At 33.9% G+C, this 25,455-nt stretch overlaps 1 protein-coding gene across 1 annotated transcript in view; it reads right to left on the bottom strand.

Annotated features, from left to right (window-relative positions):
* The window catches only part of PCLO (piccolo presynaptic cytomatrix protein), a 375,075-nt gene that overhangs the window by 13,726 nt on the left and 335,894 nt on the right, over positions 1-25,455 (bottom strand). The window contains exon 23 of the mRNA XM_057731959.1: positions 23,656-23,729. Within this exon, the coding sequence (XP_057587942.1) occupies positions 23,656-23,729 (74 nt within the window). The remainder of the gene's footprint in view (positions 1-23,655; positions 23,730-25,455) is intronic.

Genomic DNA, 25,455 nt, shown 5'->3' on the forward strand with positions numbered 1-25,455 from the left:
TAGCCAGCAATTATTTTAGTTTGTTAAACAATAGCTGGAAGTTATTGTCTACATTTACACACTACATCACTCACACAGGATATTTATATGAAAGAAAAAAACAGCAATAAATACTTCCTGAAATATTTATAATTATATGAGATTCTACACGGAATTGACTTAAACATACAGAGTAATTTAAAAGGAGTAACTATTGATTAAGAAAATATTTCTTTCTTTTTAATTTACATTATTGGTATTTTTAACACTTGACTGGATGGTGTACACAGCAAGGTTTACCCTCTCCCAGAATTGAAAGAATTATATTGCAACCTGAACAGCTTTTGCCAACAAAAGGCCATTTTAGGCAAAGATCTCTTTAGAGACAATTTTTAATGAACTGGAAGTGAATGAAATGTGGAAGAGTAAAGAAGCAAAGAATGATACTCTGTAAAAGTAAAGTCTGTAAGGAAAAAGCAAACAGTGAATAAAATTCTCATCAACACAGATTTCTTTGCATTTGCAAATTTTCGTTAATAAATATCAGTACTATATAGCAATGTTGCAAGTCACTGGTGCTAGCTAATACAGTCTGAACTGGTGTTAGGTAAGATGCGTATTTAGTTCTGAGAGTCTATCACCTCGTAATTTGTTACCAAGCTCCTATTACTCATTCCAAATCTAAGAGAAATCTAGTATGGAATTAAAATGGATTTTAAAAACCAGGAATTCTGGCTTCCAGCCCCGTGAGATGGCAGCCAGCCATTAAATATCTCTGTTTTGTATTCCCTCATATTGTAAAGTGAATATATATAATAAGATTATTTATAGACTACTTATAATCTCTTTCAACTTTATAGAATAATAAATATTTAGACATTTCCTGACGTTATCTAAATAGTATTTAGTCCTGACCCTCCACTAAGCATCTTCTATCCTAGATAATTTTGTCTGTTTACTCAGGGATTCTAAACCTACTGATTACAGAAAGTCTTAATAATATGCTAATACATGTTAATAGCCAAAATAGTGATGTCTATTCCTCATGTATAATTGTATTTTCCTTCATTTCAATTATTTTTGCTCTATCAGTTTCAAGTCTAAGTGATGATCTTCTAAAAAAAAAACTAGCACGATAAATTGTTAGCTTAATGCCTAAAATGGAAATTACTCAATAAGCGTTAACTCTTTTTATTTCTCAACATTTGATGGAAAGGAAGATCAGTTCTAGAAGTAACTGATTACACCTAGCAAGAGGATCTATACCATTAGGTCAATTGCTCAATCTATTCAAAGTAAACAAACAAACAAACCCAAAATATATCTTGACATACCCATATAAATCAAGAGTTTTTAAATGGAAATTTCTTTAATAAAAGGTATTATTCTACTTCACTGAGCCTGTTAGAGAGAGGAAGTAAGCTAATAACAATTTGTTCTAGTCAACAGTCCTTCTCTATAATTTGCAACCATGTATATCAACCCTACCCTACAGTCTATAATAAATTTTACCTTTCATGTTGAAATTCTCTCTCTCTCTTCCAAAAGTTCAAACTGGTACTCACTAATTCAATGGTGGTACTCAATAACTATCTAAAATTGGCGCGTCCTTTTTCTTTACACCATGTGCTTAAGTAGCAGGGAAAGCTACTAAGTATTTTAACAAGTCTGGTAATCTTATTTGTGTTGAATTTCATCTCCTAGTATATGGTTATTTTCTAGAGGCTGTATTCAAGTCATTGATATGTTTTAAAGTTAGTTCTCAGAAACATGTTTTCTGGACAAAAGTTCTTACCTGTAGAGAACACTTTGTACGTAGGACTGACTAGAAGGCGTGAAGAATTACAGTTTTTAAAGGTTTATCCTAGTAATTTAATGTTTGAAAGGAAGAAGCAAAAATGAAACTAATTTTTCATTCTATATTGTATTAAATTCTATTCCAAGTACCCTCACTGTAAGATCTCCCGAAACTGACTCTCCATAAATTATCTTGGTCATTCAATGAAAATGATACCATGCCGCCAGCCCTATTATCTGACTTCTTTGCTACCTTTGTATATAACACAAGACTGTAAACGTTTGGGTCCAGAACTTTTTACTAAAACATAACATTAATAAAGTGTTAGAGAATTCCTAAGACAGGATTTGTGAAATGCTTTGTGATTAGATATAAATGATTCCTTTTTAGCACAATTCAATATATTTGGTTTTCAAAAAACAAAAAAGAATCCTCATCCCAAATATATTTCAAAAAATATAATTTTCCACTTCTAACAGTTTAAGTATATATTCATCTGTAACCAAGAGAATAAATATTACTATATTGCTATGGATAAAGAATATAGATTAAATACATTTTAAAATAACATATGTATAGCACAGAGAACTATATTCAATATCCTATGGTAAACCACAATGGAAAAGAATATATAAAAAAAGAACGTGTATCTTTTGCTGTATAGCAGAAATTAACACAACATTGTAAATAAACTATACTTCGATTTAAAAAAAGCAAGCAAAAAAAATAACATATGTAAACTTCAGTCATATCATTTTCTTAAACTATTTGAAATAGAAGTATTACTAACTTCACATTAAAGAAAAGAGACTATAAAGTTTAGGTTGATTACTTTGCCAAAAGTCACATAGCCAGACTAGATGCTTCCAGCAAGACACCCCAAGGTTGCTGCCAAAATTCTGATGGTCTATTATGTAACAGTGATTATGTGCCAAATTCATGTATATGCATATGTTGCAGGGAGGAAATTTCGGATTTTGGGGGTGGGGCTCAGGATTTGTGGGGAAGTTGTGCTGGGAAGACCAGGTACAGACAGAAACAAATGCTCACCCATTTCCTTTCCAAAGCATTAATTTGTGATCATATACTTCTTGGTTTGTTACATTCAGGGAGTTACAATTTACTAGAATGGTACCAACAATGTATTCAATTTCCTAAACAGTTCTCCTATTCCAGGCATATTACCTCTTTAGACTACTACAGCCTTTACAGTGTAAAGACGGTTCCTTATTTATCCTTGTCTTTTTATCCCATAGAAAAGACACCTAGAATATATTAGATGTTTAATGAATAAGTCTGTAAAACTTTCTCTAAGCTTTACAACAAACCTACAAATTAGGTATCGTTCTCATTTAGTTCTTAAGGACGTGATTTATAAGGCTTGACTTAAAAGCCCATGCTCTTCCCATTAAACTAAGCTGAGGCCATAGATCTGGAGATATTTTGGAATTTTTTTCAAACCTATGGTTTTCTCCCCCAAATAAATGCTTTTTGTCAATTTATTAACTGCATTCTCTGTTTACGTGCATATGCAAGCCTTTGTTATTCACAGCCGTGGAGAGACACGCTAGTACATAGTCGTGTCTCAGAGCTGAGGAGGGCCAAAAGAGGAGGCATTTTGTTACGTTTTCATTAAAAATTATTTTTCCAAGGCAAAAAAGTTCTGTAAGCTTTCATTAAGGCCTTTATTTGAAATAACCCAGATACAAGGAGGTATTTTATTCAATAAGGCAGGCATTTGGGGCTAATATGATTTAAGAGTTTTGCGAAAGTAGGACAAGCCTGCATGTTCTCTCTGTGTTCTTACATTAAAAAAAAAAGCCTTTCTTTCTGAGACAAAGCCAGAAAGAACATCACTTTAGGAGGAAAAAATAGGTTTTTCTGATTGATCTTTAATGTTTTTGGCATTTTTTGTCCTTTTAGTACATGCTTCTTATCATTCATTTTGCTGTGACTGAAAATAACCAGAGTTCTGTAAAAAAACCTTTTAATTAAAGCCTCCCATCAACTATCTTGTATGAGACCAAAACAAAAGCAAAAACAAAAACAAAAAACCCCACACATAAAGAAAAACAAAAACAAAAATTCACTGTTAGGGAATAAAAACTGAAAACCTAAAAGGACATTACGTTTTAAATATTTGTAGTTATCAAATATCCCTCAAATGCATCCGGAAAACAAATCTTAAAATGAGTGAAATGGGAGAGCTGGTATGATATAACAAGAAGCAGTAATGTTCTTTTCCAGAGAAGTATCAAGTTTAAGAAGATAAGCCCAGCTTTCTGAGTTCACAAGGCATTGACTAGACTTCCCATATAAACTTCTTGACCTTTGATCTAAAACCAGGAAGATTACCCACCTAGAAGTGATGGGTCTACACATATTCTCTTTTTACAGAGAAACCTTAGCATCACCATGTAATGATTTTAGAAAATAAAATCAAATAATAGTTTAATGTTTGGGAAACTAGAAACTCTTGTTAAAAAACAAGTTTGTCTCTGTAAGAGTGAGGTTACCAATCCATTGTAGAATAATCCCCAGTTTCTCACAGAAGTTGTCGGTGAGCAGGCAGTCAGATAAAAAAAAAACCACACTACTATATATAAAATAGATAACCAACAAGGACCTACTGTATAGCACAGGGAACTACACTCAATGTCTTGTGATAACTTATAATAGAAAAGAATCTGGAAAAGTTTAAAAGTTTATTCTTTAAAAAGAATATATATATATATATATATATATATATATATTCAATTTGCTGTATATCTGAAACTAAAACATTGTAAATCAACTATACTTCAATAAAAAAAAGTTAATTAAAAAAAAAACTGAAAGATTTTATTCTCTCTCATTGCACATGTCCACTAAATGTTGGCAGGATCTCTACTCTTTCTAGTCACACCCAAGACCATCTACAGTTACTCTTTATTGCTTTTCTACAGTGTGAGGTAGTAGGAATTTTTTTTTCCATGCAGGCAGCCAACTTTCTTTTAATTATTTCTTTACCTACAATGCAATTTTTGTTATAAATAAAGGTTTCATATACATGAAAAGATTTTCTGGTCCATCTGCTCTGTTTCACTGGTCTACTCGATTATACTTGTGCTATACCACAGTAGTTTGTATACTATAACTCTCTAATTAATCTTGATAACTAGGAATAGCCCTACTTTATCATTTTTATTCAAAATATCTTAGCCCTTACCCCCTTTACATAAATTTCAGAATCAGCTTTCAAAGTTCCACTACAAACTGTTTGTTATTTAATTGAACTTTCATGGTATTCCCATGATAATTGGGAAACAATCACAATCTTTATGATACTAATCTTTATGACAAGCTTTATATGCCTATTCATTCATGTCTTCTTTTTGGAATTTGAAGAGTATTTTGCAATCTTCTCATAAAAGTGTGAGTTTTTTTGTTAGATTTATTTCCTGGAATCTTAGACTTTATCTCTACTGTGAAGAGGTCTTCTTTTTAAATAATGTTTTTGAAGTGGTCATTAAAGGTGATATAAGAAGGCTATTATTTCCTGCCTTGATTTTTCTATTTTTTCTGACTCTGATACCATTTCACCAGCTTTATTTGAATAATAATTGTGTGATGTGTATATTTCCATCTCTTTTTTTTCAAATTTTCTGTGAGATTTTTACTTTAAGTAGATTTTCTATAAATGGCACGCAGTTAGATGTGTTTAATCTACTTGGATGAAATTTATCTTTCATTAGGTGATTTTAACACATCAACAAGTTAAAAGTAGTTTGGAATTAATTTTACTTTCTGTTTAACTCCTTTTAAATTATTTATTTATTTATTTATTGAATTCTTATAACAGTTTTATTCATAAAAGCCCATATCTGGAAATAACAAGAATGTCCCTCAACTGGGAAATGGATAAGCAAACTCGGGTACTCCCATATAAGAGAATACTACTCATCAATAAAAATGGAATGACCTATTGTACTCTGTCCTTCTGGCAGGAACTTCACATTGATACATCCAGAGCGTACCAATCATTAATTGACTTATGTGAACGGTGCCTGCTGGAACTGAGCTGTGGTCATCCTACACGCATGAGCAGCACAGACCTCAGGCTTCCTAGTTAATGAAACGCAAGATCATTGATACTCTTGATAAATACAGAACACAATGACTATTAAAGTTGAAATTATTAAGTAGAAAATTTAGTAACCTACTTTCAAAGAACAAAAAATAGAATGTTCTATGGACTAATTGCTATGCTTGCCACCACCTTTGAAAACCTGCTACCAAATTTTAGTATTTCTGATTGACCGAAGCTAAGCCCTTTTCCAATCAAAAATAGCTATCATCTCCCGAAGTGCTTCAGCAGTAAAATAAAAGTCTCCTTATATCCTCTCTGTACTCAGTTTACACAGTGATACTCTGAATAAGTAGTTAATACTATCTCTCTTTTAAGTCCTCATAAGTCCATCATTTTCCTCAAATGACAAAGATAGTATCTGGTACAAAAGTGCTTGGCATTATTATCCTCCAAATCAGTAAATCAGACTTTCTTTGGTTTCTTTGAAATTACAGGAAATGGATGAACTATATTTTTATTTATTTATTTTTTTTTTATTTTTATTTTTTTATTTTTTGGCACACGGGCTTAGTTGCTCCGTGGCACGTGGGATCTTCCTGGAGCTGGGATCGAACCCATGACCTCTGCATTGGCAGGCGGATTCTTAACCACTGCGCCACCTAGGAAGCCTTGAACTATATTTTTAAATTGGCCAAAGTATATTGAGAATATACTGCTAGGCACTGCAAAAGCTGGTATATAATTTTAGCTCACAGTAAAATAATCCTTGAAAACAGACTCAAATAAAAATGCTTCATTAATAGTGGATTGATATTGGTGAGTTTTCTGAAAAAGAAGAGTAAATTATTTTTAAATAATCAAAAAAAAAATCTGTTTTTAAAATTGCATCCCCCCAAAATAAAATACTTAGGAATAAACCTGACCAAGGAGGTGAAAAACTTATACAGTGAGAAATATAAAACATTAATAAAGGAAAATAAAGATGATTCAAAGAAATGAAAGGCTATCCCATGCTTTTGGAATGCAAGAATTACTATTGTTAAAATGGCCATACTACACAAAGCAATCTACAGATTTAATGTGATCCCTATCAAATTAACCATGATTTTTTTCACAGAACTAGAACAAATAATCCTAAAATTCATATGGAACCATAAAAGACCCAGAATTGCCAAAGCAATTCTGAGGAAAAAGAACAAAGCTGGAGGCATAACCCTCCCAGACTTCAGACAATACCACACAGCTACGTAATCAAAACAGCAGGGTACTGGCACTAAAACAGATATGGATCAATGGAATAGAATAGAGAGCCCAGAGATAAACCCATACACCTACAGTCAATTAATTTTGGACAAAGGAGGCAAGCATATACAGTGAGAAAAAGACAGTCTTTTCAGCAAGTGGTGTTGGGAAAGTTGGACAGCCACATGTAAATCAATGAAGTTAGAGCACACCCTCTCACCATACACAAAAATGAACTCAAAATGGCTTAAAGACTTAAACATAAGACAAGACACCATAAAACTCCTAGAAGAGATCATAGGCAAAATATTCTCTGACATAAATCATACCAATGTTTTCTTAGGTCACTCTCCCAAGGCAGTAGAAACAAAAATAAAAGTAAACAAGTGGGACCTAATCAAACTTACAAACTTTTGCACAGCAAAGGAAACCATAAACAAAAAAAAGACAACATACAGAATGGGAGAAAATATTTGCAAATGATGTAACTGACAAGGGCTTAATTTCCAAAATATACAAATAGCTCATACAACTCAACAACAAAAAAACAAACAAGCCAATCAAACAATGGGCAGAAGACCCAAACAGACATTTCTCCAAAGAAGAAATACAGATGGCCAATAGGTACATGAAAAGATGCTCAACATCACTAATTATTAGATAAATGCAAATCAAAACTACAGTGAGGTACCACCTTACGCTGATTAGCATGGCCATCATTAAAAAGCCTACAAATAACAAATGCTGGAGAGGGTGTAGAGAAAAGGGAGCCCTCCTACACTGCTGGTGGGAATGACAGTGGTGCAGCTCCTGTGGAAAACAGTATGGAGGTTCATCAGAAAACTAAAAATAGAATTACAATAGGAATCAGCAATCTCACTCCTGGGTATATATTCAGACAAAACTATAATTCAGAAAGATACATGCACTCCTATGTTCACAGCAGCACTATTCACAATAGCCAAGACATGGATAAAACCTAAATGTCCATTGACAGACGAATGGATAAAGAAGATGTGGTACATTATGCGATGGAATACTACTTAGCCATAAAAAAGAATGAAATAATACCATTTGCAGCAACATGGTTGCAACTAGAGATTATCATACTAAGTGAAATAAGTCAGAAAGAGAGAGATAAATACCATACACTATCACTTATATGTGGAATCCAAAATGTGGTACAGATGAACCTATCTATGAGACAGAAACAGAATCACGGGCCTAGAGAACAGACTGCTGGTTGCCAAGGGGGAGGGGCTGGGGAAGCAATGGAGTGGGAGGTTGGGGTTAGCAGAGGTAAGCTTTTATATGTAGAATGGATGAACAACACGGTTCTACTGTATGTCATAGAGAAATACATTCACTATTCTATGACACACCATAATGGGAAAGAATATTAAAAAAGAAGAATGTATATATATAACAATCACTTTGTGGTATAGCAGTAATTAACACAACACTGTAAACCAACTATACTTCAGTAAAAATTCTCTTTTGTGTTATTCATTTCTTTCCCACTCAAAGTTATGTTTTTGAAATCTATTGATTTTCTTATATGTAAATCTAGGTCATTTTTTTTCTGACAGCTGCATAATGTTCCTTTACCTGCATATAATGTGTTTTATTATTGCATTCTACAGCAATGGACACACATGACTCCAATTTTTCCCAACCACACACACACAAAAACTCGAAAGCATCACTTTACTAATGGCATTATAAGTCTTTACATACGAAATAATTTATGTTTCATCAGTACTATTTCATATTTTATTTTGGCCTTTAGCTTAAGAAAGCAATTATTCTTTATTGTCCTTGAGGAAAAAAAGACTTCAATGATATAAGCTAAGAAATTCTTCCACATATGTCTCTAACCCTCTATCTCTCCACCTCAATCATTTCAGCTCACATTCTGGCAAGGAGATGGAACTTAACAATATCATTACAATACGATGTGTTTAGTGCGATGATACGGGTGCTGAGGGTATAAAAAGAGGATTTCCCTAACAGAGGCAGGTGGAGTGTGCTCCATGGGTAGCTTCTTGGAAGAGGTAAGGTGAGGAGCCTGGACCTCAAAGGATGAATAGATGTTTTCCAAGATAAACCTGTTTGAGAGGGGGTGATCATATTAAGTAAAGAAAACAGCATGAGCAAATGTAAGCAATTTTGATATAACAGGATGTAAAGTGGGAGAGAGAACATGCTGGGAGATAAACCAGAGAAGCAGAAGGAGGGGCTTGTTGTATTAGAACCTTGCTAGAGTCAGGTAGCCGATATGGGTTCACAGAAATGTTTTATACTAGAGAGTCACGAAGCCAGATTAGACAGTGCTGTCAAAGATGATTTTGAAGATGATGATACTGTAGGCGAAGAGAACAATTAAGAGACTAGGAACTTCCCTGGATGAGCTGTGATGAAAATCTAAAATTGGGCAGTCATTGGGATGGAAAAGAGGGAAGACATTTAAAAAATACTTAAGAGGTAAAATCTTCAAGAATTTGGCAACTGCCTAAGTGAGGAAATGAGACAGTGACTGGAAGAATAATGCAACCAAACCTAAAATATAAAATATAGAAAGAGGAAGAGTTTATAGGTTAAGAGCTATAGTCTTCCATTCTATCCTCTAGCAAAACAAAACTACACTAAAACCTGATATATTTTTCCACACCAATAAAGCTGCAAAGTTTTAATTTTTCTTCAAAGCTTTATGTTGAAATTAGCAAGGAATTATTAATAAATTAAAAAAATTAAGTAACATAATACTGTGTATTTCCATAATACATCTTCCTGTTATCAGGTACACCACGGTAACAGTCACTCATTAATTAATGAAGATATTTTTAAAAGCAAGTAATTAACAATCATTTCATGCCATCTCACACCATTCTCTTAATTTGTAATACAATTATTTTCAGGAACATTTTAGTAACATGTCTTATTTTTAATATGTCTACACACTTTACTAGGGAAAAATCTATGAACAAGGAAATGATTAAACTTAGTTACATGAGAGTTTAATAAATCCAATCAAACATTAGAACCATCTCCATCTGAGACTGCTAATCCATGTTCCTAAAGTCACAAGAAAAACACATTCTGAAGACAGATCCTATTCCAAGCAACCACAAAACCAATGAGCAACAGCTCATATTAATTTAACTCAGATAACCTCACTAACTATAAAAAAGCATACTGTAAACTGGCTGAGAAATATCACAGCAGTCTCAAAATCAAACTGAACTGCACAACTTGACCTAAATTTTGACCCAGGCAAGTCATCATTAACTAAAAGGAAATGAGCTCCAACTATTAGACTATCAAAAGTAATAACTCTTGAAGATAATGCTATCTGTCTTGAAAACAAATTGTTGTCAAACAGTCCCTGTTCTTCTGGCTTCTTGCAGTAACTGAGATACTTTTAAACTACTTTTCCACCAATTAAAACAGTTAGAAGCCAAACAGAGCATACCCTGGCCTGACTGAACACAAAAGCACAGACTGTGCAATGAACTCACACCTTGGTACTAAAGATTGCTTATTGATGTAAAGTGCTCAACCAATAATCCTGTATCTCTGGTTTAATGAAATATTAGTAAAGGGTAAAAAAAGCAAAATAAGAACTCTGGTAGCTCACTTACTTTTGGAGATGTGGTATTTTAATACATTCCATTTCTTCTGGTTCAAAAAAATACCTTAATATTCCCAGAGAACTTTCTAAAATCCATATATCAACATGTATGCCTTTTCAAGCACAGAATTGTAACTTCTTTTTGTTTTTTCTCTCCTTCAGGTTTATAAATATTTTCTCTCATGTTATACTGATTTTTTTTTTATTATTTTTTTGGTGGTACACCAAGTTCAATCCTCTGTTTTTATACACATATCCCCGTATTCCCTCCCTTCCTTGACTCCCCGCCCCCGAGTCCCCCCCACCCTCCCCGCCCCAGTCCTCTAAGGCATCTTCCATCCTCGAGTTGGACTCCCTTTGTTATACAACAACTTCCCACTGACTATCTATTTTACAGTTGGTAGTATATATGTGTCTGTGCTACTCTCTCGCTTCGTCTCAGCTTCCCCTTCACCCCCCGCCCCCTCCCAAACCTCGAGTTCTCCAGTCCATTCCCTGTATCTGCATCCTTGTTCTTGTCACTGAGTTCATCAGTACCATTTTTAGATTCCATATATGTGAGTTAGCATACAATATTTGTCTTTCTCTTTCTGACTTACTTCACTCTGTATGACAGACTGTAGTTCTATCCACCTCATTACATAGAGCTCCATCTCATCCCTTTTTATAGCTGAGTAATATTCCATTGTATATATATGCCACATCTTCTGTATCCATTCCTTTGTTGATGGGCATTTAGGTTGCTTCCATGTCCTGGCTATTGTAAATAGTGCTGCAATAAACATTATGGTACAAGTTTCTTTTGGGATTATGGTTTTCTTTGGGTATATGCCCAGGAGTGGGATGACTGGATCATATGGTAGTTCTATTTGTAGTTTTTTAAGGAACCTCCAAATTGTTTTCCATAGTGGCTGTACCAACTTACAGTCCCACCAACAGTGCAGGAGAGTTCCCTTTTCTCCACACCCTCTCCAACATTTGTTGTCTCTAGATTTTGTGATGATGGCCATTCTGATTGGTGTGAGGTGATACCTCATTGTGGCTTTGACTTGCATTTCTCTGATGATTAGTGACGTTGAGCATCTTTTCATGTGTGTGTTGGCCATCTGTATGTCTTCTTTGGAGAAATGTCTATTTAGGTCTTCTGCCCATTTGTGGATTGGGTTATTTGCTTTTTTGGTATTAAGCTTCATGTAACTTCTTTTGATTAAATCTGCATTTAATATCTTATGGCACCATTCTGAAGCTATCTTATCTCCTTGCATGATTCTGTAGATGTATAAAAAATACCGATCCTTAATTAACAGAAATGTAGTGTAGCAACCACCCAAGGCATCTATATAAAAAGTGATTGACAATTTACTGTACCAAAAGTTGGCATTTGAGAGCCACCATACGTCCTTATTGAACCACCTACTGTGTACTAGATGCTATGCTAGATCCCTGAACCCCCTAATACCTACTAACAGCCTACTCTTCTGTGATTCTGTGACTTCTGTGACTCTGTCCTACAAGTAAAAATAAGTATTAACAAATACTTATTTAAATAAATAAAAATTTAATAAATAAAAATTATCTGCCAAAAAAACAAATTGACCTAATTCCCCCACTGTCTTCAGGATACAGCCAGGAAGTTTTTATTAAAAAAAATGTCAAATGCCTCTTTTAAACTTGTTTGCCAGTGACTTTCTTCCTTAGTGTGTGCCCTGTACCCACATTCTCACACTCATCAGAATGTGGAAGGATCTGATTCATCAAGCTTTCCACATTTGGAACAAGAGATCAATGTCACTGTATATACAGACATAGTTAAGAGAGCAACATTTGTGTTCTCCCTCATTCGAACTCCATTTTCCATTTTATTCTTTTATTTCATCTTTAAAATGTACTCTGAAGTGTATATCAGATGGTCTTTTAAAGCACAGTCAACTTCTTTCTTTAAAATTCTGTGGAACATAGGTTTGCATTTTATCATTTCCCTTTATCACTTTTTACACTGACCTCTGTTAACACTTTTTCAGTTTCTTCACTTTAAATCATAATTATGTTTAACTACTGATCGCTTACAGTGACCATCATTTTATCTCTAAGATGCTAGTGCCCAAATCTGTTTTATTTGCATTTTGATTTTGAATCATTTTTAGAACAAAGCCACCCATTCCTATTTGTCTTTCTAGAGAGTCCTCAGAGCTATCTATCCCCTTTTCTCCTACGGCTGCTTCTGCCAGCATTCTAGTCCTTATCCTTTCTTACTTGGACTATTGAATTGCCTCCTAACTGGTCCCCTAACTACAGATGTGATCCCTTATAATCCATCCTTCACAGCATCAAATCTGATCATGGAATTTTCCTTTGCTTCCAACTGCCTGTCCATAGCATAGAGTCGAAATTCTTCCTCACAGTGTCTGACACTTTATAAATTATGTCAGCTGTGATTACCTTTCAAGTCTTGTCTGCCTCCAACACAGAACCCTGCTACAGTCACACAGAAGGGCCCGCAGGTTCACCAATAATACACATTCTTTCACGTTCCTAAGGCTTGGTACATCAAGTTCCCCCTTATTAAAAACCTCACCAGCCCTCCTCCAGCTAGACTACTTATTACCTTTATTTCAAGAACTATCTAAAAAAGTATTGCCTGCCAGGGAGGCTTTCCTTATCTAACCTAAAGCAGAGTGACTCAGTAGTTAACATACATTCACCTCTATCATAACTCTTAACCCAGTTGTATGTGAACATATCTGTCTGCCCCAGGGCACTGGTTCTTTCTAGCAGAGACTCAGCATTAATCATCTTCTGTAGAGTCAGCTGGGCTTTGTGAAAAAAGAAGCACCATCAATAAAAATAAGGAGTTACTATACTTTTAAGTAGATTATCTAGTTTTTAATTGAAGCAATATCTTTTCTCTGAGTTCAGTTTTAGGGTAGTGAACTCCTTAAAATGTTGTCCATCAACGTACATGCTAACATCACTTTTTAAGACTTTGGGATATGGCAGGTATATTCAAAAATCTTAGGTTTTAAGGCTCAATATATTTGTGTAAATATTAATTTCAATTTCACAGGTGTATTACTAGTCTTGATTTATCCTTTAGTCTCTCGGAGTCAATGTCTTGACTCAAAAAATATTTATTGTGTGGGTATTTTTTAGAAGTCTCTGTGCTAGACATTGGGAATATCATAAATATTATGATACCTATTTTAGAGGGTTATTGTGAGAATGGAGCTGCCAAATATTTAAAGATCCCAGCAAAATGTTTAGCAAATAAATGTTAGTTGCAGTGTTGATGTGGTTACTGCTGTTAAGGAGGATGTGTTGGGTTTTTTGAGAGGATAAGTAGAATGGATAATATATATGTGTGTGTATATATATATTATTCAATAGCAACAATGTCATAATAAAATATGTAACATGAAGCACTGTTACTGCTACTTAGTATTTCATACATCAATGACAGTTGTTTGGGCTTCAGGGGGCAATGTAAATTACAGAAATCACAATGGTGTGTTATTTAGTGGATAAGAAGCATCTTCTTTGGGTGATAACAGTCTAAAATTGCATTTACTTGGTGCAGGAAAATATTTAAATGCAAAAGATGACTTGAGTAGATAGCAAAGCATTTTTTTAAAATAAAAGATTTAAACAGGCAAATGTTTCTTTCCTACAATTATATTGTCACAAAGAAAATAGTAGAATATATTGTTTTTTTTTTTTTTACAGACTAACAGTCAAACAGTTAATAAACAAGCAGTGTGGACTTTCCTCAAAGTATATTATCTCGTGTCTGGGTTATCCTCTTATCTGTAAAATTGGTTCCTGTAGGCAAGTTGTTACTTGACTGAGCAAGGGCTACTTTTGTGAAATGTGCTGGTCTTTTTTTTCTGTCAGTGCTACTTTTTTTACTTAAATGTAGGGTTTTTTCCCCCTATAGAAAGTTATGTAAATTCCCAAATGACTTTCTGGATAAAATAAATCAGAATGTTTCAATCAAAGAAAGTAATAATTTACATGGTAGAAAAGTGAATTATCATCAATTAATTTTGCATTTTCTAAAACTCTGAAACTTTCTTCTTGCTGGGCATTTAGAAAACTCATTTCAACTTTGAGTGAAGTGCAAAAAATGTTAAAACTACTTGGTACTTTGAATTCTAACATTTGAATTCTAAGCATTCTTTTCTACAGAGATTTTGTATTTTATTGTCATCAGTTAAAGTTGGGTTTCTTAAAAGTGAAAAAGCTTACTCTATATAGCATTGGTGCAATCAGAGTATCTTTAATGAGTATGTTAAACAGAGGACTTAGTTGCAATAACTATTACTAAAAAGTTTTAAGAGAATGGATACTCATATTCATTTAGGGTAATAGGAAGTTATTTATTAATTGTAAACAATGCCACTTTTTTTCTCATACTTGTTAATACTGTTTGATCACTATCCCTAATTTTTATTTCTTCATATATCAATAGGTTGAATCATTTTACATAATTTTATAACTCCTTTTTAAAACAATCGATTCTCCCATGGCCCCACTCTTCATTTCCCCTAACCCTTAACAAAATTGCCAAGAAAAATCTACTGTCAACTCTTTCTATCTGTTTCTTTAATGTTTTATATTCATATTTCTCAAAATAATTGTGTGTTGCCTTTACAATTTATTGATATTTAAATTATAGTAGATGAAGATTTAGCCTTCCTCCTCCCTGCAATACAGTTATGCCACAATCTTGATTAACCTAATATTTGGCATCTAATGTGACTAACATTGTTCGCTTCTGAGACCATTGGGTATTTCATGCAGTTCTTTACTTAAAGATTTCTTTTTTGTTTTATTCTCAAATTATTACTCTGTTTTACAATTTGCTTAGCTTTCTATGTATTTATTCCTAATTATTCCTAAAATGTTCATGAGTACTTATCGCCTCTGAAGACCTTTTCGCTTGGCTAGATACTGATGCCTGTCAATTCCTCTTTGCCGCTCCCACACTAACACCTCACTCATCATCCACTTGCAGCTAGAACTCTCCATATTTGATCAGATTTTTCCACATGTTCTCTCGGCCTGCTGCGTGGCTACTGTCTTAAGAGTCTCCTCGTTTCATCACTGACGTCCCCACCTTTCTTATCTCTACCCTTCTTGTCTCTTGGTTCCCAAGGTGTGTGTGGAGGGGCCCGGGTGGGGGGGGGTCAGTGTGTTTGAGTGTGGTTTATTCTCTATGTTGGTGGAACATATCCTCAAGTAGCATGGAGACCTAAAATTTTTTGAGAGCTAGACATCCCAAAATGATTTTATTCAACCCTTACTCTAATGAATAGTTTGTGGGTTGAAGTGTAGTTTATACTCTCTTCCACTTGGAATTTCAAGGGCAGGACCCTCTTGCTGTTGAGACATTGTATGCATTCTTACAATTCCTCCTTTGTATGTAATATATTTCAATTAGTTAATTGTTTATAGAAATATTTGGAATCTTCTTTATATCTCTTGCCGTTTTGAGCACAGTAATTTTATGGAAATTTTTAATATTAAATAGAACAAGATTTAAAATTGTTTTGTAAGCTACATAGGGTCTATAATGTAATTAATATTAACCATAGTTAACTAGCCATGATCATTAACAATGTTGATTATTTTTCTTTTCGTTAATTGCAGATAGTTTTATAAATTTAAAATATTTTTCATGCAATAGCACTGTAACCATTAATACCAAAAATGTTGGAAAGGACAATGGGCAAGAGTGAGGTGATGTTAGATTATACATCTGTAGATTTTAATGCACACTGTTTAATGAGCTGGCTCTGGGTGAATGGTTCCATTGTTCTGGGTCTCTGTTTCCACGACTTTAAAGTGGAAATCATTATCCTATATTTATATTCCCTACTATTTTGTGACAATGAACCATATAATGTAAAAGCATTTAGAACATAGTAAAACTATGTATCTATAATATTTATATGCCTTTTTTGTTAGTTTTCTACATCTATGCTAAGAGAATATTTTTGTTTTATATTCATTCACTACTCTTTGCTATATTTTAATGTCCTTTTCTTGATTCAAAAACCTCTCTCTCATAAATAAATCAGAACATCAACTTCCAATGCAAGCAGTTCAGGGACTTCTAGGCAAAGATATTTTTTAAAAATATTAAAAACTGCCATTAGAGATATTAATCTCTGAAAGTCTAAAATATTCTGGGCTTAAATTTAGCAATTGCCAATTCTTTGATGTATGCTTAAGGTTAAGGAAAATTCAAGATATATTCCAGAAGTATAATTAATTTAATTCATTTTTAGTGGTCAGTTAATAACCTCCAGTGATGAATCTGGCTGAGACTAAAGATCCAGAATTATTTTTTATTTCAATAATAGACTATTTTTAGGATATGCTTTCACTGTTAAATTCCCAGTGAATAATCCAGGACTAGAAATCAGTAGCAGTGAATTTTAAACTCAGGCCAGTTAGAAAAGCATAATAAGGTCTAGGAAAGCCATCCTTCACAGAGGGGAGGCATTACTATACAAGGGATCACATCAGAATTATTCTGGGAAGAAGAGTATTTCAAAATACTGTAATAAATATAAGTATCATATTTTCAAAACAAACTGGAAAATGCAGGACCCTGAAGACATCTCTTCTGGTGCAATGCCAAAGGCAGAAAAAGAAACTGTTTTAGAAAACATGAGTTTAAAAGTCTTGAGAAAAATTAGGCCAGGAGTAATCACTTACATGACATAGGCGATGACTGTGACAATGACAGCTGGCACTTATTGACCATGTGCCAGCCACAGTGCCAAGCACCCTACACTCATTACTTCCATTAATCCTGCAACACACTGATAAGGTGGATGCCATTGTTATTCTTATTTTTGTAGGCTAGGAACCAGAGACTTAGAGAATTTGAGTAACTTGTCTAATAACATACTTATAAAAATTGTCATGTCCACATTGGCATATAAAAATATACCATGTCCACGAGTAAGAAAATATTATATGTAACGATGTCAATGCCCTCAACACTGTATTAGGATTTTAATATAATTTCAACAAATATTCATGTGGAACTTCCTTTTCTTCTCAAAAAAGAGAGTTTTAAATTTTTAAAAACATATTAAAAAAATAAATGGGTAAAAACAGCCTAATTTAGAAAAACTGAAAATAAAACGAGAATAACAATGAGACAGGCACTGACAGATACAAATAGACTGAAAGGTCAATGAAATATTCCATAACGTCCATTACCAGGCATGCATATTCTTGAAAATTTTGAGTATGATTGATATGGTATTTCATAATAGTGAGGAAAGGAAAGCTTATTCAACAAATGTCCCCAGGGAAATTTCTTAACTATTACATCATCACATGGAATAAACAAAGTTTATTTAAATAATTCAATATTACCCTTCATACCACAAAAGAGCTAGAAGAAAATACAAATCATTATGTATCTACTATCCTCTGTGTGGGTAAAGAATATCTAAACAAACGATTAAGTAAGAAATGATAAATAAAATTATTTATAAATGTGATCCCACATATTTTTGCATTTAAGTTTAGGGACAAAATCAGGGACTTAAACTGCTATTTTAAAAGGATGGGATGCAACGCTTTGTTCACACAGTCTATTACTCACACCCATGGACTGAACAACCACCCTCTGCACTGTCCATTCTTCTCAGTAACCTCAGCAACTTCTAACACCTAGGGAGGCAGCACTGTGTTGGTTAAAAGTGTGCGCTTTACTATCAGACACAGCTGAGTTTGGGTCTTGACTTTGTCCCTAATGGCACTAAAATCCCCCAACTTTCAAGCTCCCTGTATGACTTGGAGGGGGAAAAATGTCTATTAGATTGTTACTGAGATTTTTCTTATTTTGGTGGTTGGAGTTTGAAAGAGATGATGCTCCTCTCTGCTAGGAGAAAATAATTTAAAAAACTTTTTGTGTGTGTGTGTTTGTCAAAACAAGACAACAAGATAGACTTCAATCCTGGGACCTAGATTTTTCTTGGTTTAATGCAAGAAGTCATTTCTGTTCTACACTTGCTTCATGGACTTTGCAAAATATGTTCATCACATAACAAGGATTTGAACCAATCATTGTTACAACTATGTATGAATATATATCTATATAAAATAGACTTGAGATGCCAGTTAAAAATGAGATTGTTGTGGTTGTTATAGATTTCCATTATTTCTACATAAATTGTTATGCTTTTTTTTAAAATCATTTCCAATAAGATATTAAGTCAAATCTTGTTCTCTACCCTAAATCCCTCCCCATCACATCCTTAGGTGATGTGCTTTCTCACACTCAATTGTCTGAACATATGTGTGGGTAGAACTTAGCATATTTCTATAGTAGTGCAGGTTTATTTGTTCTAGCCTACTGAAAATTGAAATTGAGTGATTAAATTCAGGCTTCCAAAGATACTTAAGAGAATAAATGATTTATTAGGGTTATTTGTTTTTCTTTTTTTTTTCTTTTTTTGATAGATAAGAAGTGGATTTATTTAGAGAGAAACACATTCCCCAACAAGAATGAGGGCTATCTCAGAAGGCGGGAGGCCAATTTGTTCTTTAAACGCACGCAGCCAGGCAAATTAAGCTTCATACAAAGTCGTGATCCTAATGCCTGCTGCTTTTGTGAACACATGGCTTAGAAGAATAAATGGGTCAAATCAGTCACTATTTGTATCAATAACATACATGGATGCCTACCAGCAAAGAATAACATAATTACAAATTTTTTAAAAAAGTGGGAAAGAACCAGATCATCTCTTTTGAGGGTATTAGAAGTTTTTAAGGTAAACTGGGAAAATACTTGTCAGTACAACTGGAAAGTCGAATTGATTTGATCTAAATCTTTAAAGGAAGTGGTCTTGCATAGCTCTCCCAAGAAGTGCATATTTTGTCTTAACTAATATCACTCTTTTGGATGGGATTCAAATGGCTCATTCCTTTTTTTTTTTAAATTTATTTATTTATTTTATTGGCTGTGTTGGGTCTTTTTTTGCTGTGCGTGGGCTTTCCTTTTAGTTGCAGAGAGTGGGCGCCACTCTTCGTTGTGGTGCACGGGCTCCCCACTGCGGTGGCCTCTCCTGCTGCGGAGCACGGGCTCCAGCCGCATGGGCCTCAGTAGCTGCAGCACACGGGCCCAACAGTTGTGGCTCACGGGCTCCAAAGCGCAGGCTCAATAGTGGCGGCGCACGGGCTCAGTTGCTCCGCGGCACGCGGGATCCTCCTGGAGCGGGGCTTGAACCCGTGTCCCCTGCGTTGGCAGGCCGGTTCTCAACCATGGCGCCACCTAGGAAGCCCTCAAATAGCTCATTCTTACATCCATTTCTAATTTAACAATAGCTACAATTTAAAGAACGTTAATCATGTGCTACACATGGTGCTTATTCACTCTTTACATTGTGCACTTACTTAAACTGTGGGCATTCAGCCATTCATTAGTAGAGGTAGTCCACAAGATTATTACTATTTTCCACTACAACTTAGAATTCCAGAACATTTGATTGATTTTATATTCTGACCCACTGAATTAATCTCATGCTAGGATTAAAATTTCTGAGTCACTGCTGTACAGAAGATGAAACATTATTAGAGAAAATGACTAAGAGGAAAATAGATTTTTGAAAATCAGAACCCAGAATAAGCAGACTTGCTCAATAAGTAGAATAAGGACACAGCTATCTAGCATTAAAAAAAAACTCCACATGCTCAACACAAAATTTCAGTCCCATGAAACATTACTTTTTGTATTTTGTACACTATAATTCTAAAACAAGAATAAAAATGTTATGAAAACAAACTGTCTAAAAGTGATTACTTAAAATCTATAATATACTTCTGATTTAAAGTATGGCCATCCTAGGGCATATTACCAGAGATCAGTTTCACTTAGAGTGGACTAAGGCGTTCACAAAACAAAGTGCTTAAATGAATAATATGAAAGGCTCATGATGAAGTGGAACATAGTCAGATCTACAATTTCAAGAAAACTATGCTAATCTACAGATAGAGATTATTTTTCTAAGGCCATGAAGAAGAATTAAAAAGAGGAAAATCGTGGTCAGGAAACTATACACTACGTTTAAAAACAAATTAAATTAACTGTTTTGCCAATTCCTCCCCCCCCGCCCCCCGCCCCATGAATTAGCTGTTTATGTTGACTGACAACAAAAGGAAGTGAAAGCAATCCTATGGATCACTGAAAACAGACAAAATTTACATTATACATATACCTCAAGTCCAACACAAGGTTGAGTCCATATTTCTATGGGGACAAAACTAAATCTTACCCTTTAAATTGGTATCTTCTTCTTATCTGCTTAGAACATATAGATTTCTGTCTGATTCAATAATTTTCTCCCTAATCTCTGTCTGTGTATTCTTCTTAACGTAAAATTGTTTGTAAAGGTTTAATATTTATTGCAGTTTTCTTTTTCATATTATTAGCAATCTCATATATTTCTTCTAGAACTACTAACTTTACATAGATGTGTTACTTGTAAATTTGCTTATTGTCAAAATGTCATAAGTAACTCAGTCAAAAATAATTTGTCCAAAATATTTCTGCCAAAAGGGCATGACTCACATTACATTACATATTCCATACGGTTCCCATCCTCAACCCCCACCCCTCTGCTCAGTTACTAATGAGATTAACTGTTGATAAGGGTCAGTTCACTAAAATATAAACATATTGATTCATAAGTTTAAATAAAATATAAAGTAGCCTATAACTGACTCCTTCTTGGAAAACAAGCATGTTTTGTGTGGGACTGATAGAAAAAAAAATCAGTATTAGAATGAACAATTTCTATTCTTTTCAGATGTTAACATTTATACTAAACTAATTTTATTTATAAACTTTAAGGTTAAGAGAAAGATGAAGTTAAGCAGCTAAAACTTTTGGAAAAAAACAGCCATGAATTACTTCCCTGTATACCTGAATCCTAGAGTCATGAAAATCAATGGCCATTACTTTTATATGAGATTATATTGTTTATTCATTCACTTAACAAACATTCTTGAAGCAACTTTATGGGCAAAGCTTTCGGCTAAGTGCTGGGACACCAAGATCAATAAACCAGAGCTCTGGTATGAGAGTTGTTCAGCCTCATTAAGGAGACTGGCATAGAAATAGGTAAATTTAAGTCAAAGAATAATGATAACACAGTATGCAAATTATGGTATAAATAGGTGCAGATTTTGTGATGGTAGAAGAGGATAGGAGGAAGGCGGAAAAATAGGGAAAAGGATGAATTGAATTCAGGGCATATGTAGTTTGATGCATCTATGGAATCTCCAGGTAAAATATTGTGCCAGCCCTATGCCTATGTGCCCTCAGATGCATCTTCAGTCTTTCTCCACCCTCTTCTCAGAATAGCTGCTCCCTGGCATGTTTCCCAGGCCCCCCGTTAGCTGGCTTGCAGCTGACTTGATCAGGCACTGGCAGAGACTGGAGAACGGGAGGAAGGGAGAAACTGGGATAGTTCTCCCCATCCTTGTCTGTCTCAATATAGATTTCTAGTTTTTGTTGTGTTTCTTCCTTACCTCCTGATCCCAGCAGACCGGCTTATCTCGGTTTCAGCTCTCACTGTCCTCCAGCCTTTAGGGGCAGTAGCTTTCTTCTGTTACCTCCCTATCCCCTGCTGGGTTTCTCAGCATCTTCCATGAGTATATAATAATTGCCAGCCATAAATGTCCTATTTTTAAAATACGCATATTTTTAACATGATGTCTATTTTCTTGGTTGGACACAAATGGCTGGCAGACACCTGAGTGTGAATTGCAGTGAGCTTGGAAGGTAATCAACATATAGACAACTTGATGAGTTTATGCAGAAAGAAGGTAGGTAAAAGGAATGGTGGATTGAGACTGGGACCCTGGGACCATGGCAACAAGTAGAGGAAGCACAGTCTTTGAATGAGTTCAAAAAAATTTTTTAGTAGAACAAGAAATATGTGATATCTACTTAAGTCCACTAGGAACTTAAGCATTACTTAAACCCAGCATTTTTCAGATGAGGTTTCTAAAGACAGCAAGATCGGGTCACCAGTGAAGACAAGATTTGAATCTCAAATTTGGGTTTCCTATTTCCCTATTGAATGTCCTTGTGATACCATGTCATTAATCATTCTTTTTAATAGCATGTGACTTGGCATCATTTTCTTGAATTCAATCACTTGCTCTTATCTTGTATGATGTTTGCAGTTCAGTTTCTTTTCATGTAAAACCAAGTACCTTCATAGGTATTATAAGAATTAAAAAAGGTAATATGTGAAAAGTACTTAGAATAATGTTAAGTACTCAGAATAGTTAAAATTATTGAGAGGTTGGTTTAGATCATGATGGATACCAGTGCTATCAGATCTTATAACAATATTATGAAAGATTTTTTTTAAATGAAGGATGTCATTGTGCACCTTAGAGATACTGATTATGTGTTGAAGAGAAGGATATTTTTTGCATTGTGTAATACATTTATAATACTATTTAATAAAACAAAGTTTAATTTCAAATTAAGTTTTCACTTTAGAAGTTAGTTCAGTCATTATATTTTCTATAAAAAGAGTTTTACACCATTAGTTTCTTTACACCATAGTATGTTAAATAATTTTTTTTTTAAATTTCAAGAAGATATTTTTTCCTTGAGAAAGTCTTTGTTTCTTTCTGTAATCCTCATTCTTCTTTCCCTTTAAAATTTGTATTACCCCAAAGTGCTTAAATGTTAAATATGAGTAAGGAAACTGGAAAATTGTTAAATGAAGTGACAAAGTCATTCTAATGTAATAGATCATATGGATAATGGTGACTTACTTCCTAGTGCTTTCGGTATCAGTACTTAGAAATTAGCATTAATATTAAAACAAAAACAAAGCAAACAGTATAGCATACAGATACAACCAAAATCCAGTATTGTAAATTTTAACTTACCTTCAGTGTCTGCTAGTCCTACGCCTACTCCTGGCTGTTTTATAGGCTCTTGCCCATTCTGCCCCATCTTTCCTCTGTTTAAAAATGAAATAGAAGTTTATAGATTCGGTTTATATATATTTATATAATTTCAAATGGGTAGTCCAAGTTTGAAAAAATAGAATGACATCATATATTTAGACCTGCAACAAATTACTTGAATGGCAAAAATTGTATAAACACAATAAATTGCTCTATATCATGTTAATTTTAAAGTGGACATTTGTTTATCATTCCTGTTTAGTCCCAACATAGTATCTCAAAATTCAGTGTCCTATTATTCATGGACTCATTTATCAAAGAAATAACCATCATGAAATCTTCAAATTTTGTTTTAGAATTGGGGGTTTGTTTGTTTTTTGCCATTTTTAACTCAAGAAGGAGCAGATTTTTTTATATCTCCATACTTTATTGTGATGAGTGGCATAGATCCTTTGGTGAGGAGGGAAATTTTGAATTCAATAACTTATAAATATAATACTGTAATCACATGCATTTTTCCTTCTTTCAGATCCTTCCTGCATTTTCAGCTGTGTGCAGCATATTGGCTCCTGAAGTCATACTGCTTGGTCCCTGCCTCTGGCTTTGCTACTTTATGCTATGCATCATTTAAGGTAAATCTACTTAATCTGGGGAAGACTATTTCTTCTTTTGTAATTTAAGGGTAGTAATATGAGCTACCTTTTGGGTATAAAAAATCACACGGAAAATGGTATAAGTGCTTAACACAGTGCCTGCAACATCATAATAATCAATACATATAAAGTATTAATAGGTATATATGTACATAATGGCTTTAGAATCCAGCTATAGGCTGCAAACCATTTTTAGTTTCAGCCTTAAACTTCTTGAAAGGCTAAGCATTTGAAGAATTCATTATACTCTGGGCACTGTGGGTTCAGAATATTGATAATATAACAGCCAAAAAGACTATAGGTCATTTCTTATTTCTTCAGAGAAAAAGCTACATGGCATACAAAAGATTTTGAAGTTGCCTTTATATGTAGTTATATAAGATATTCTAAAAAGACGGAATAAAAATGCTTAAGGGTTAAAAAAGGTGCTTGAACAAAGGAATGTCTTGATACTATACTTTCTAGACAATAATTCAAACATAGCAGTATTTATTCACAATTCATTCTTACAAAAATACTTAGTTTGCCCAACCAGCTGAAAATTAACCATATTTATTTCTTAAGAATCCAATTAGATCTTACTTGAAAACTGCTCTAAAGATCCTCTTAGCATTCTACTGAAACGGTTCTGCATATAATGAAAGAGGAACTGATATAAATTCAAAAATTATTTTATCTTGAAAGCCATTACATTGTTCCAACATGACAATTCTAGGTCAAAGTTTTAAACACAAATTTTTATTAAGTGATTATGTGAAGGATAAAGTGCATGAAGAAATGTTAGAAATTATATATATGTAATTATATATAGTCTGCATCTGAATATATACAAAAAAGTCTTGATCAAGCAATGCATAAAACTTCAATTTGTGTAATCACTTCAATGAGATTCAAGACAAAGAGTTGATAAGTTAAAAAAATTAACTTTGCTACGATTAGACAGGGAGAAAGCTTTAGTAGCAACCTTACCTTTAGCAGTGCACTGTAATAGTAGAGCAAGCCAAAACACATCTTGTTATTGAGCCAAAGTCAATTGGAAGTGAGGATAACATTTTAGTAGTGCTAATCGAGCAGATGAGAGTACTGAACAATTACCATCCTATACCATGCCAAACTTCAACAACCT

The sequence above is a fragment of the Hippopotamus amphibius genome, chromosome 4 (genome assembly GCF_030028045.1).
Source record: "Hippopotamus amphibius kiboko isolate mHipAmp2 chromosome 4, mHipAmp2.hap2, whole genome shotgun sequence".
NCBI classification, from domain to species: domain Eukaryota; kingdom Metazoa; phylum Chordata; class Mammalia; order Artiodactyla; family Hippopotamidae; genus Hippopotamus; species Hippopotamus amphibius.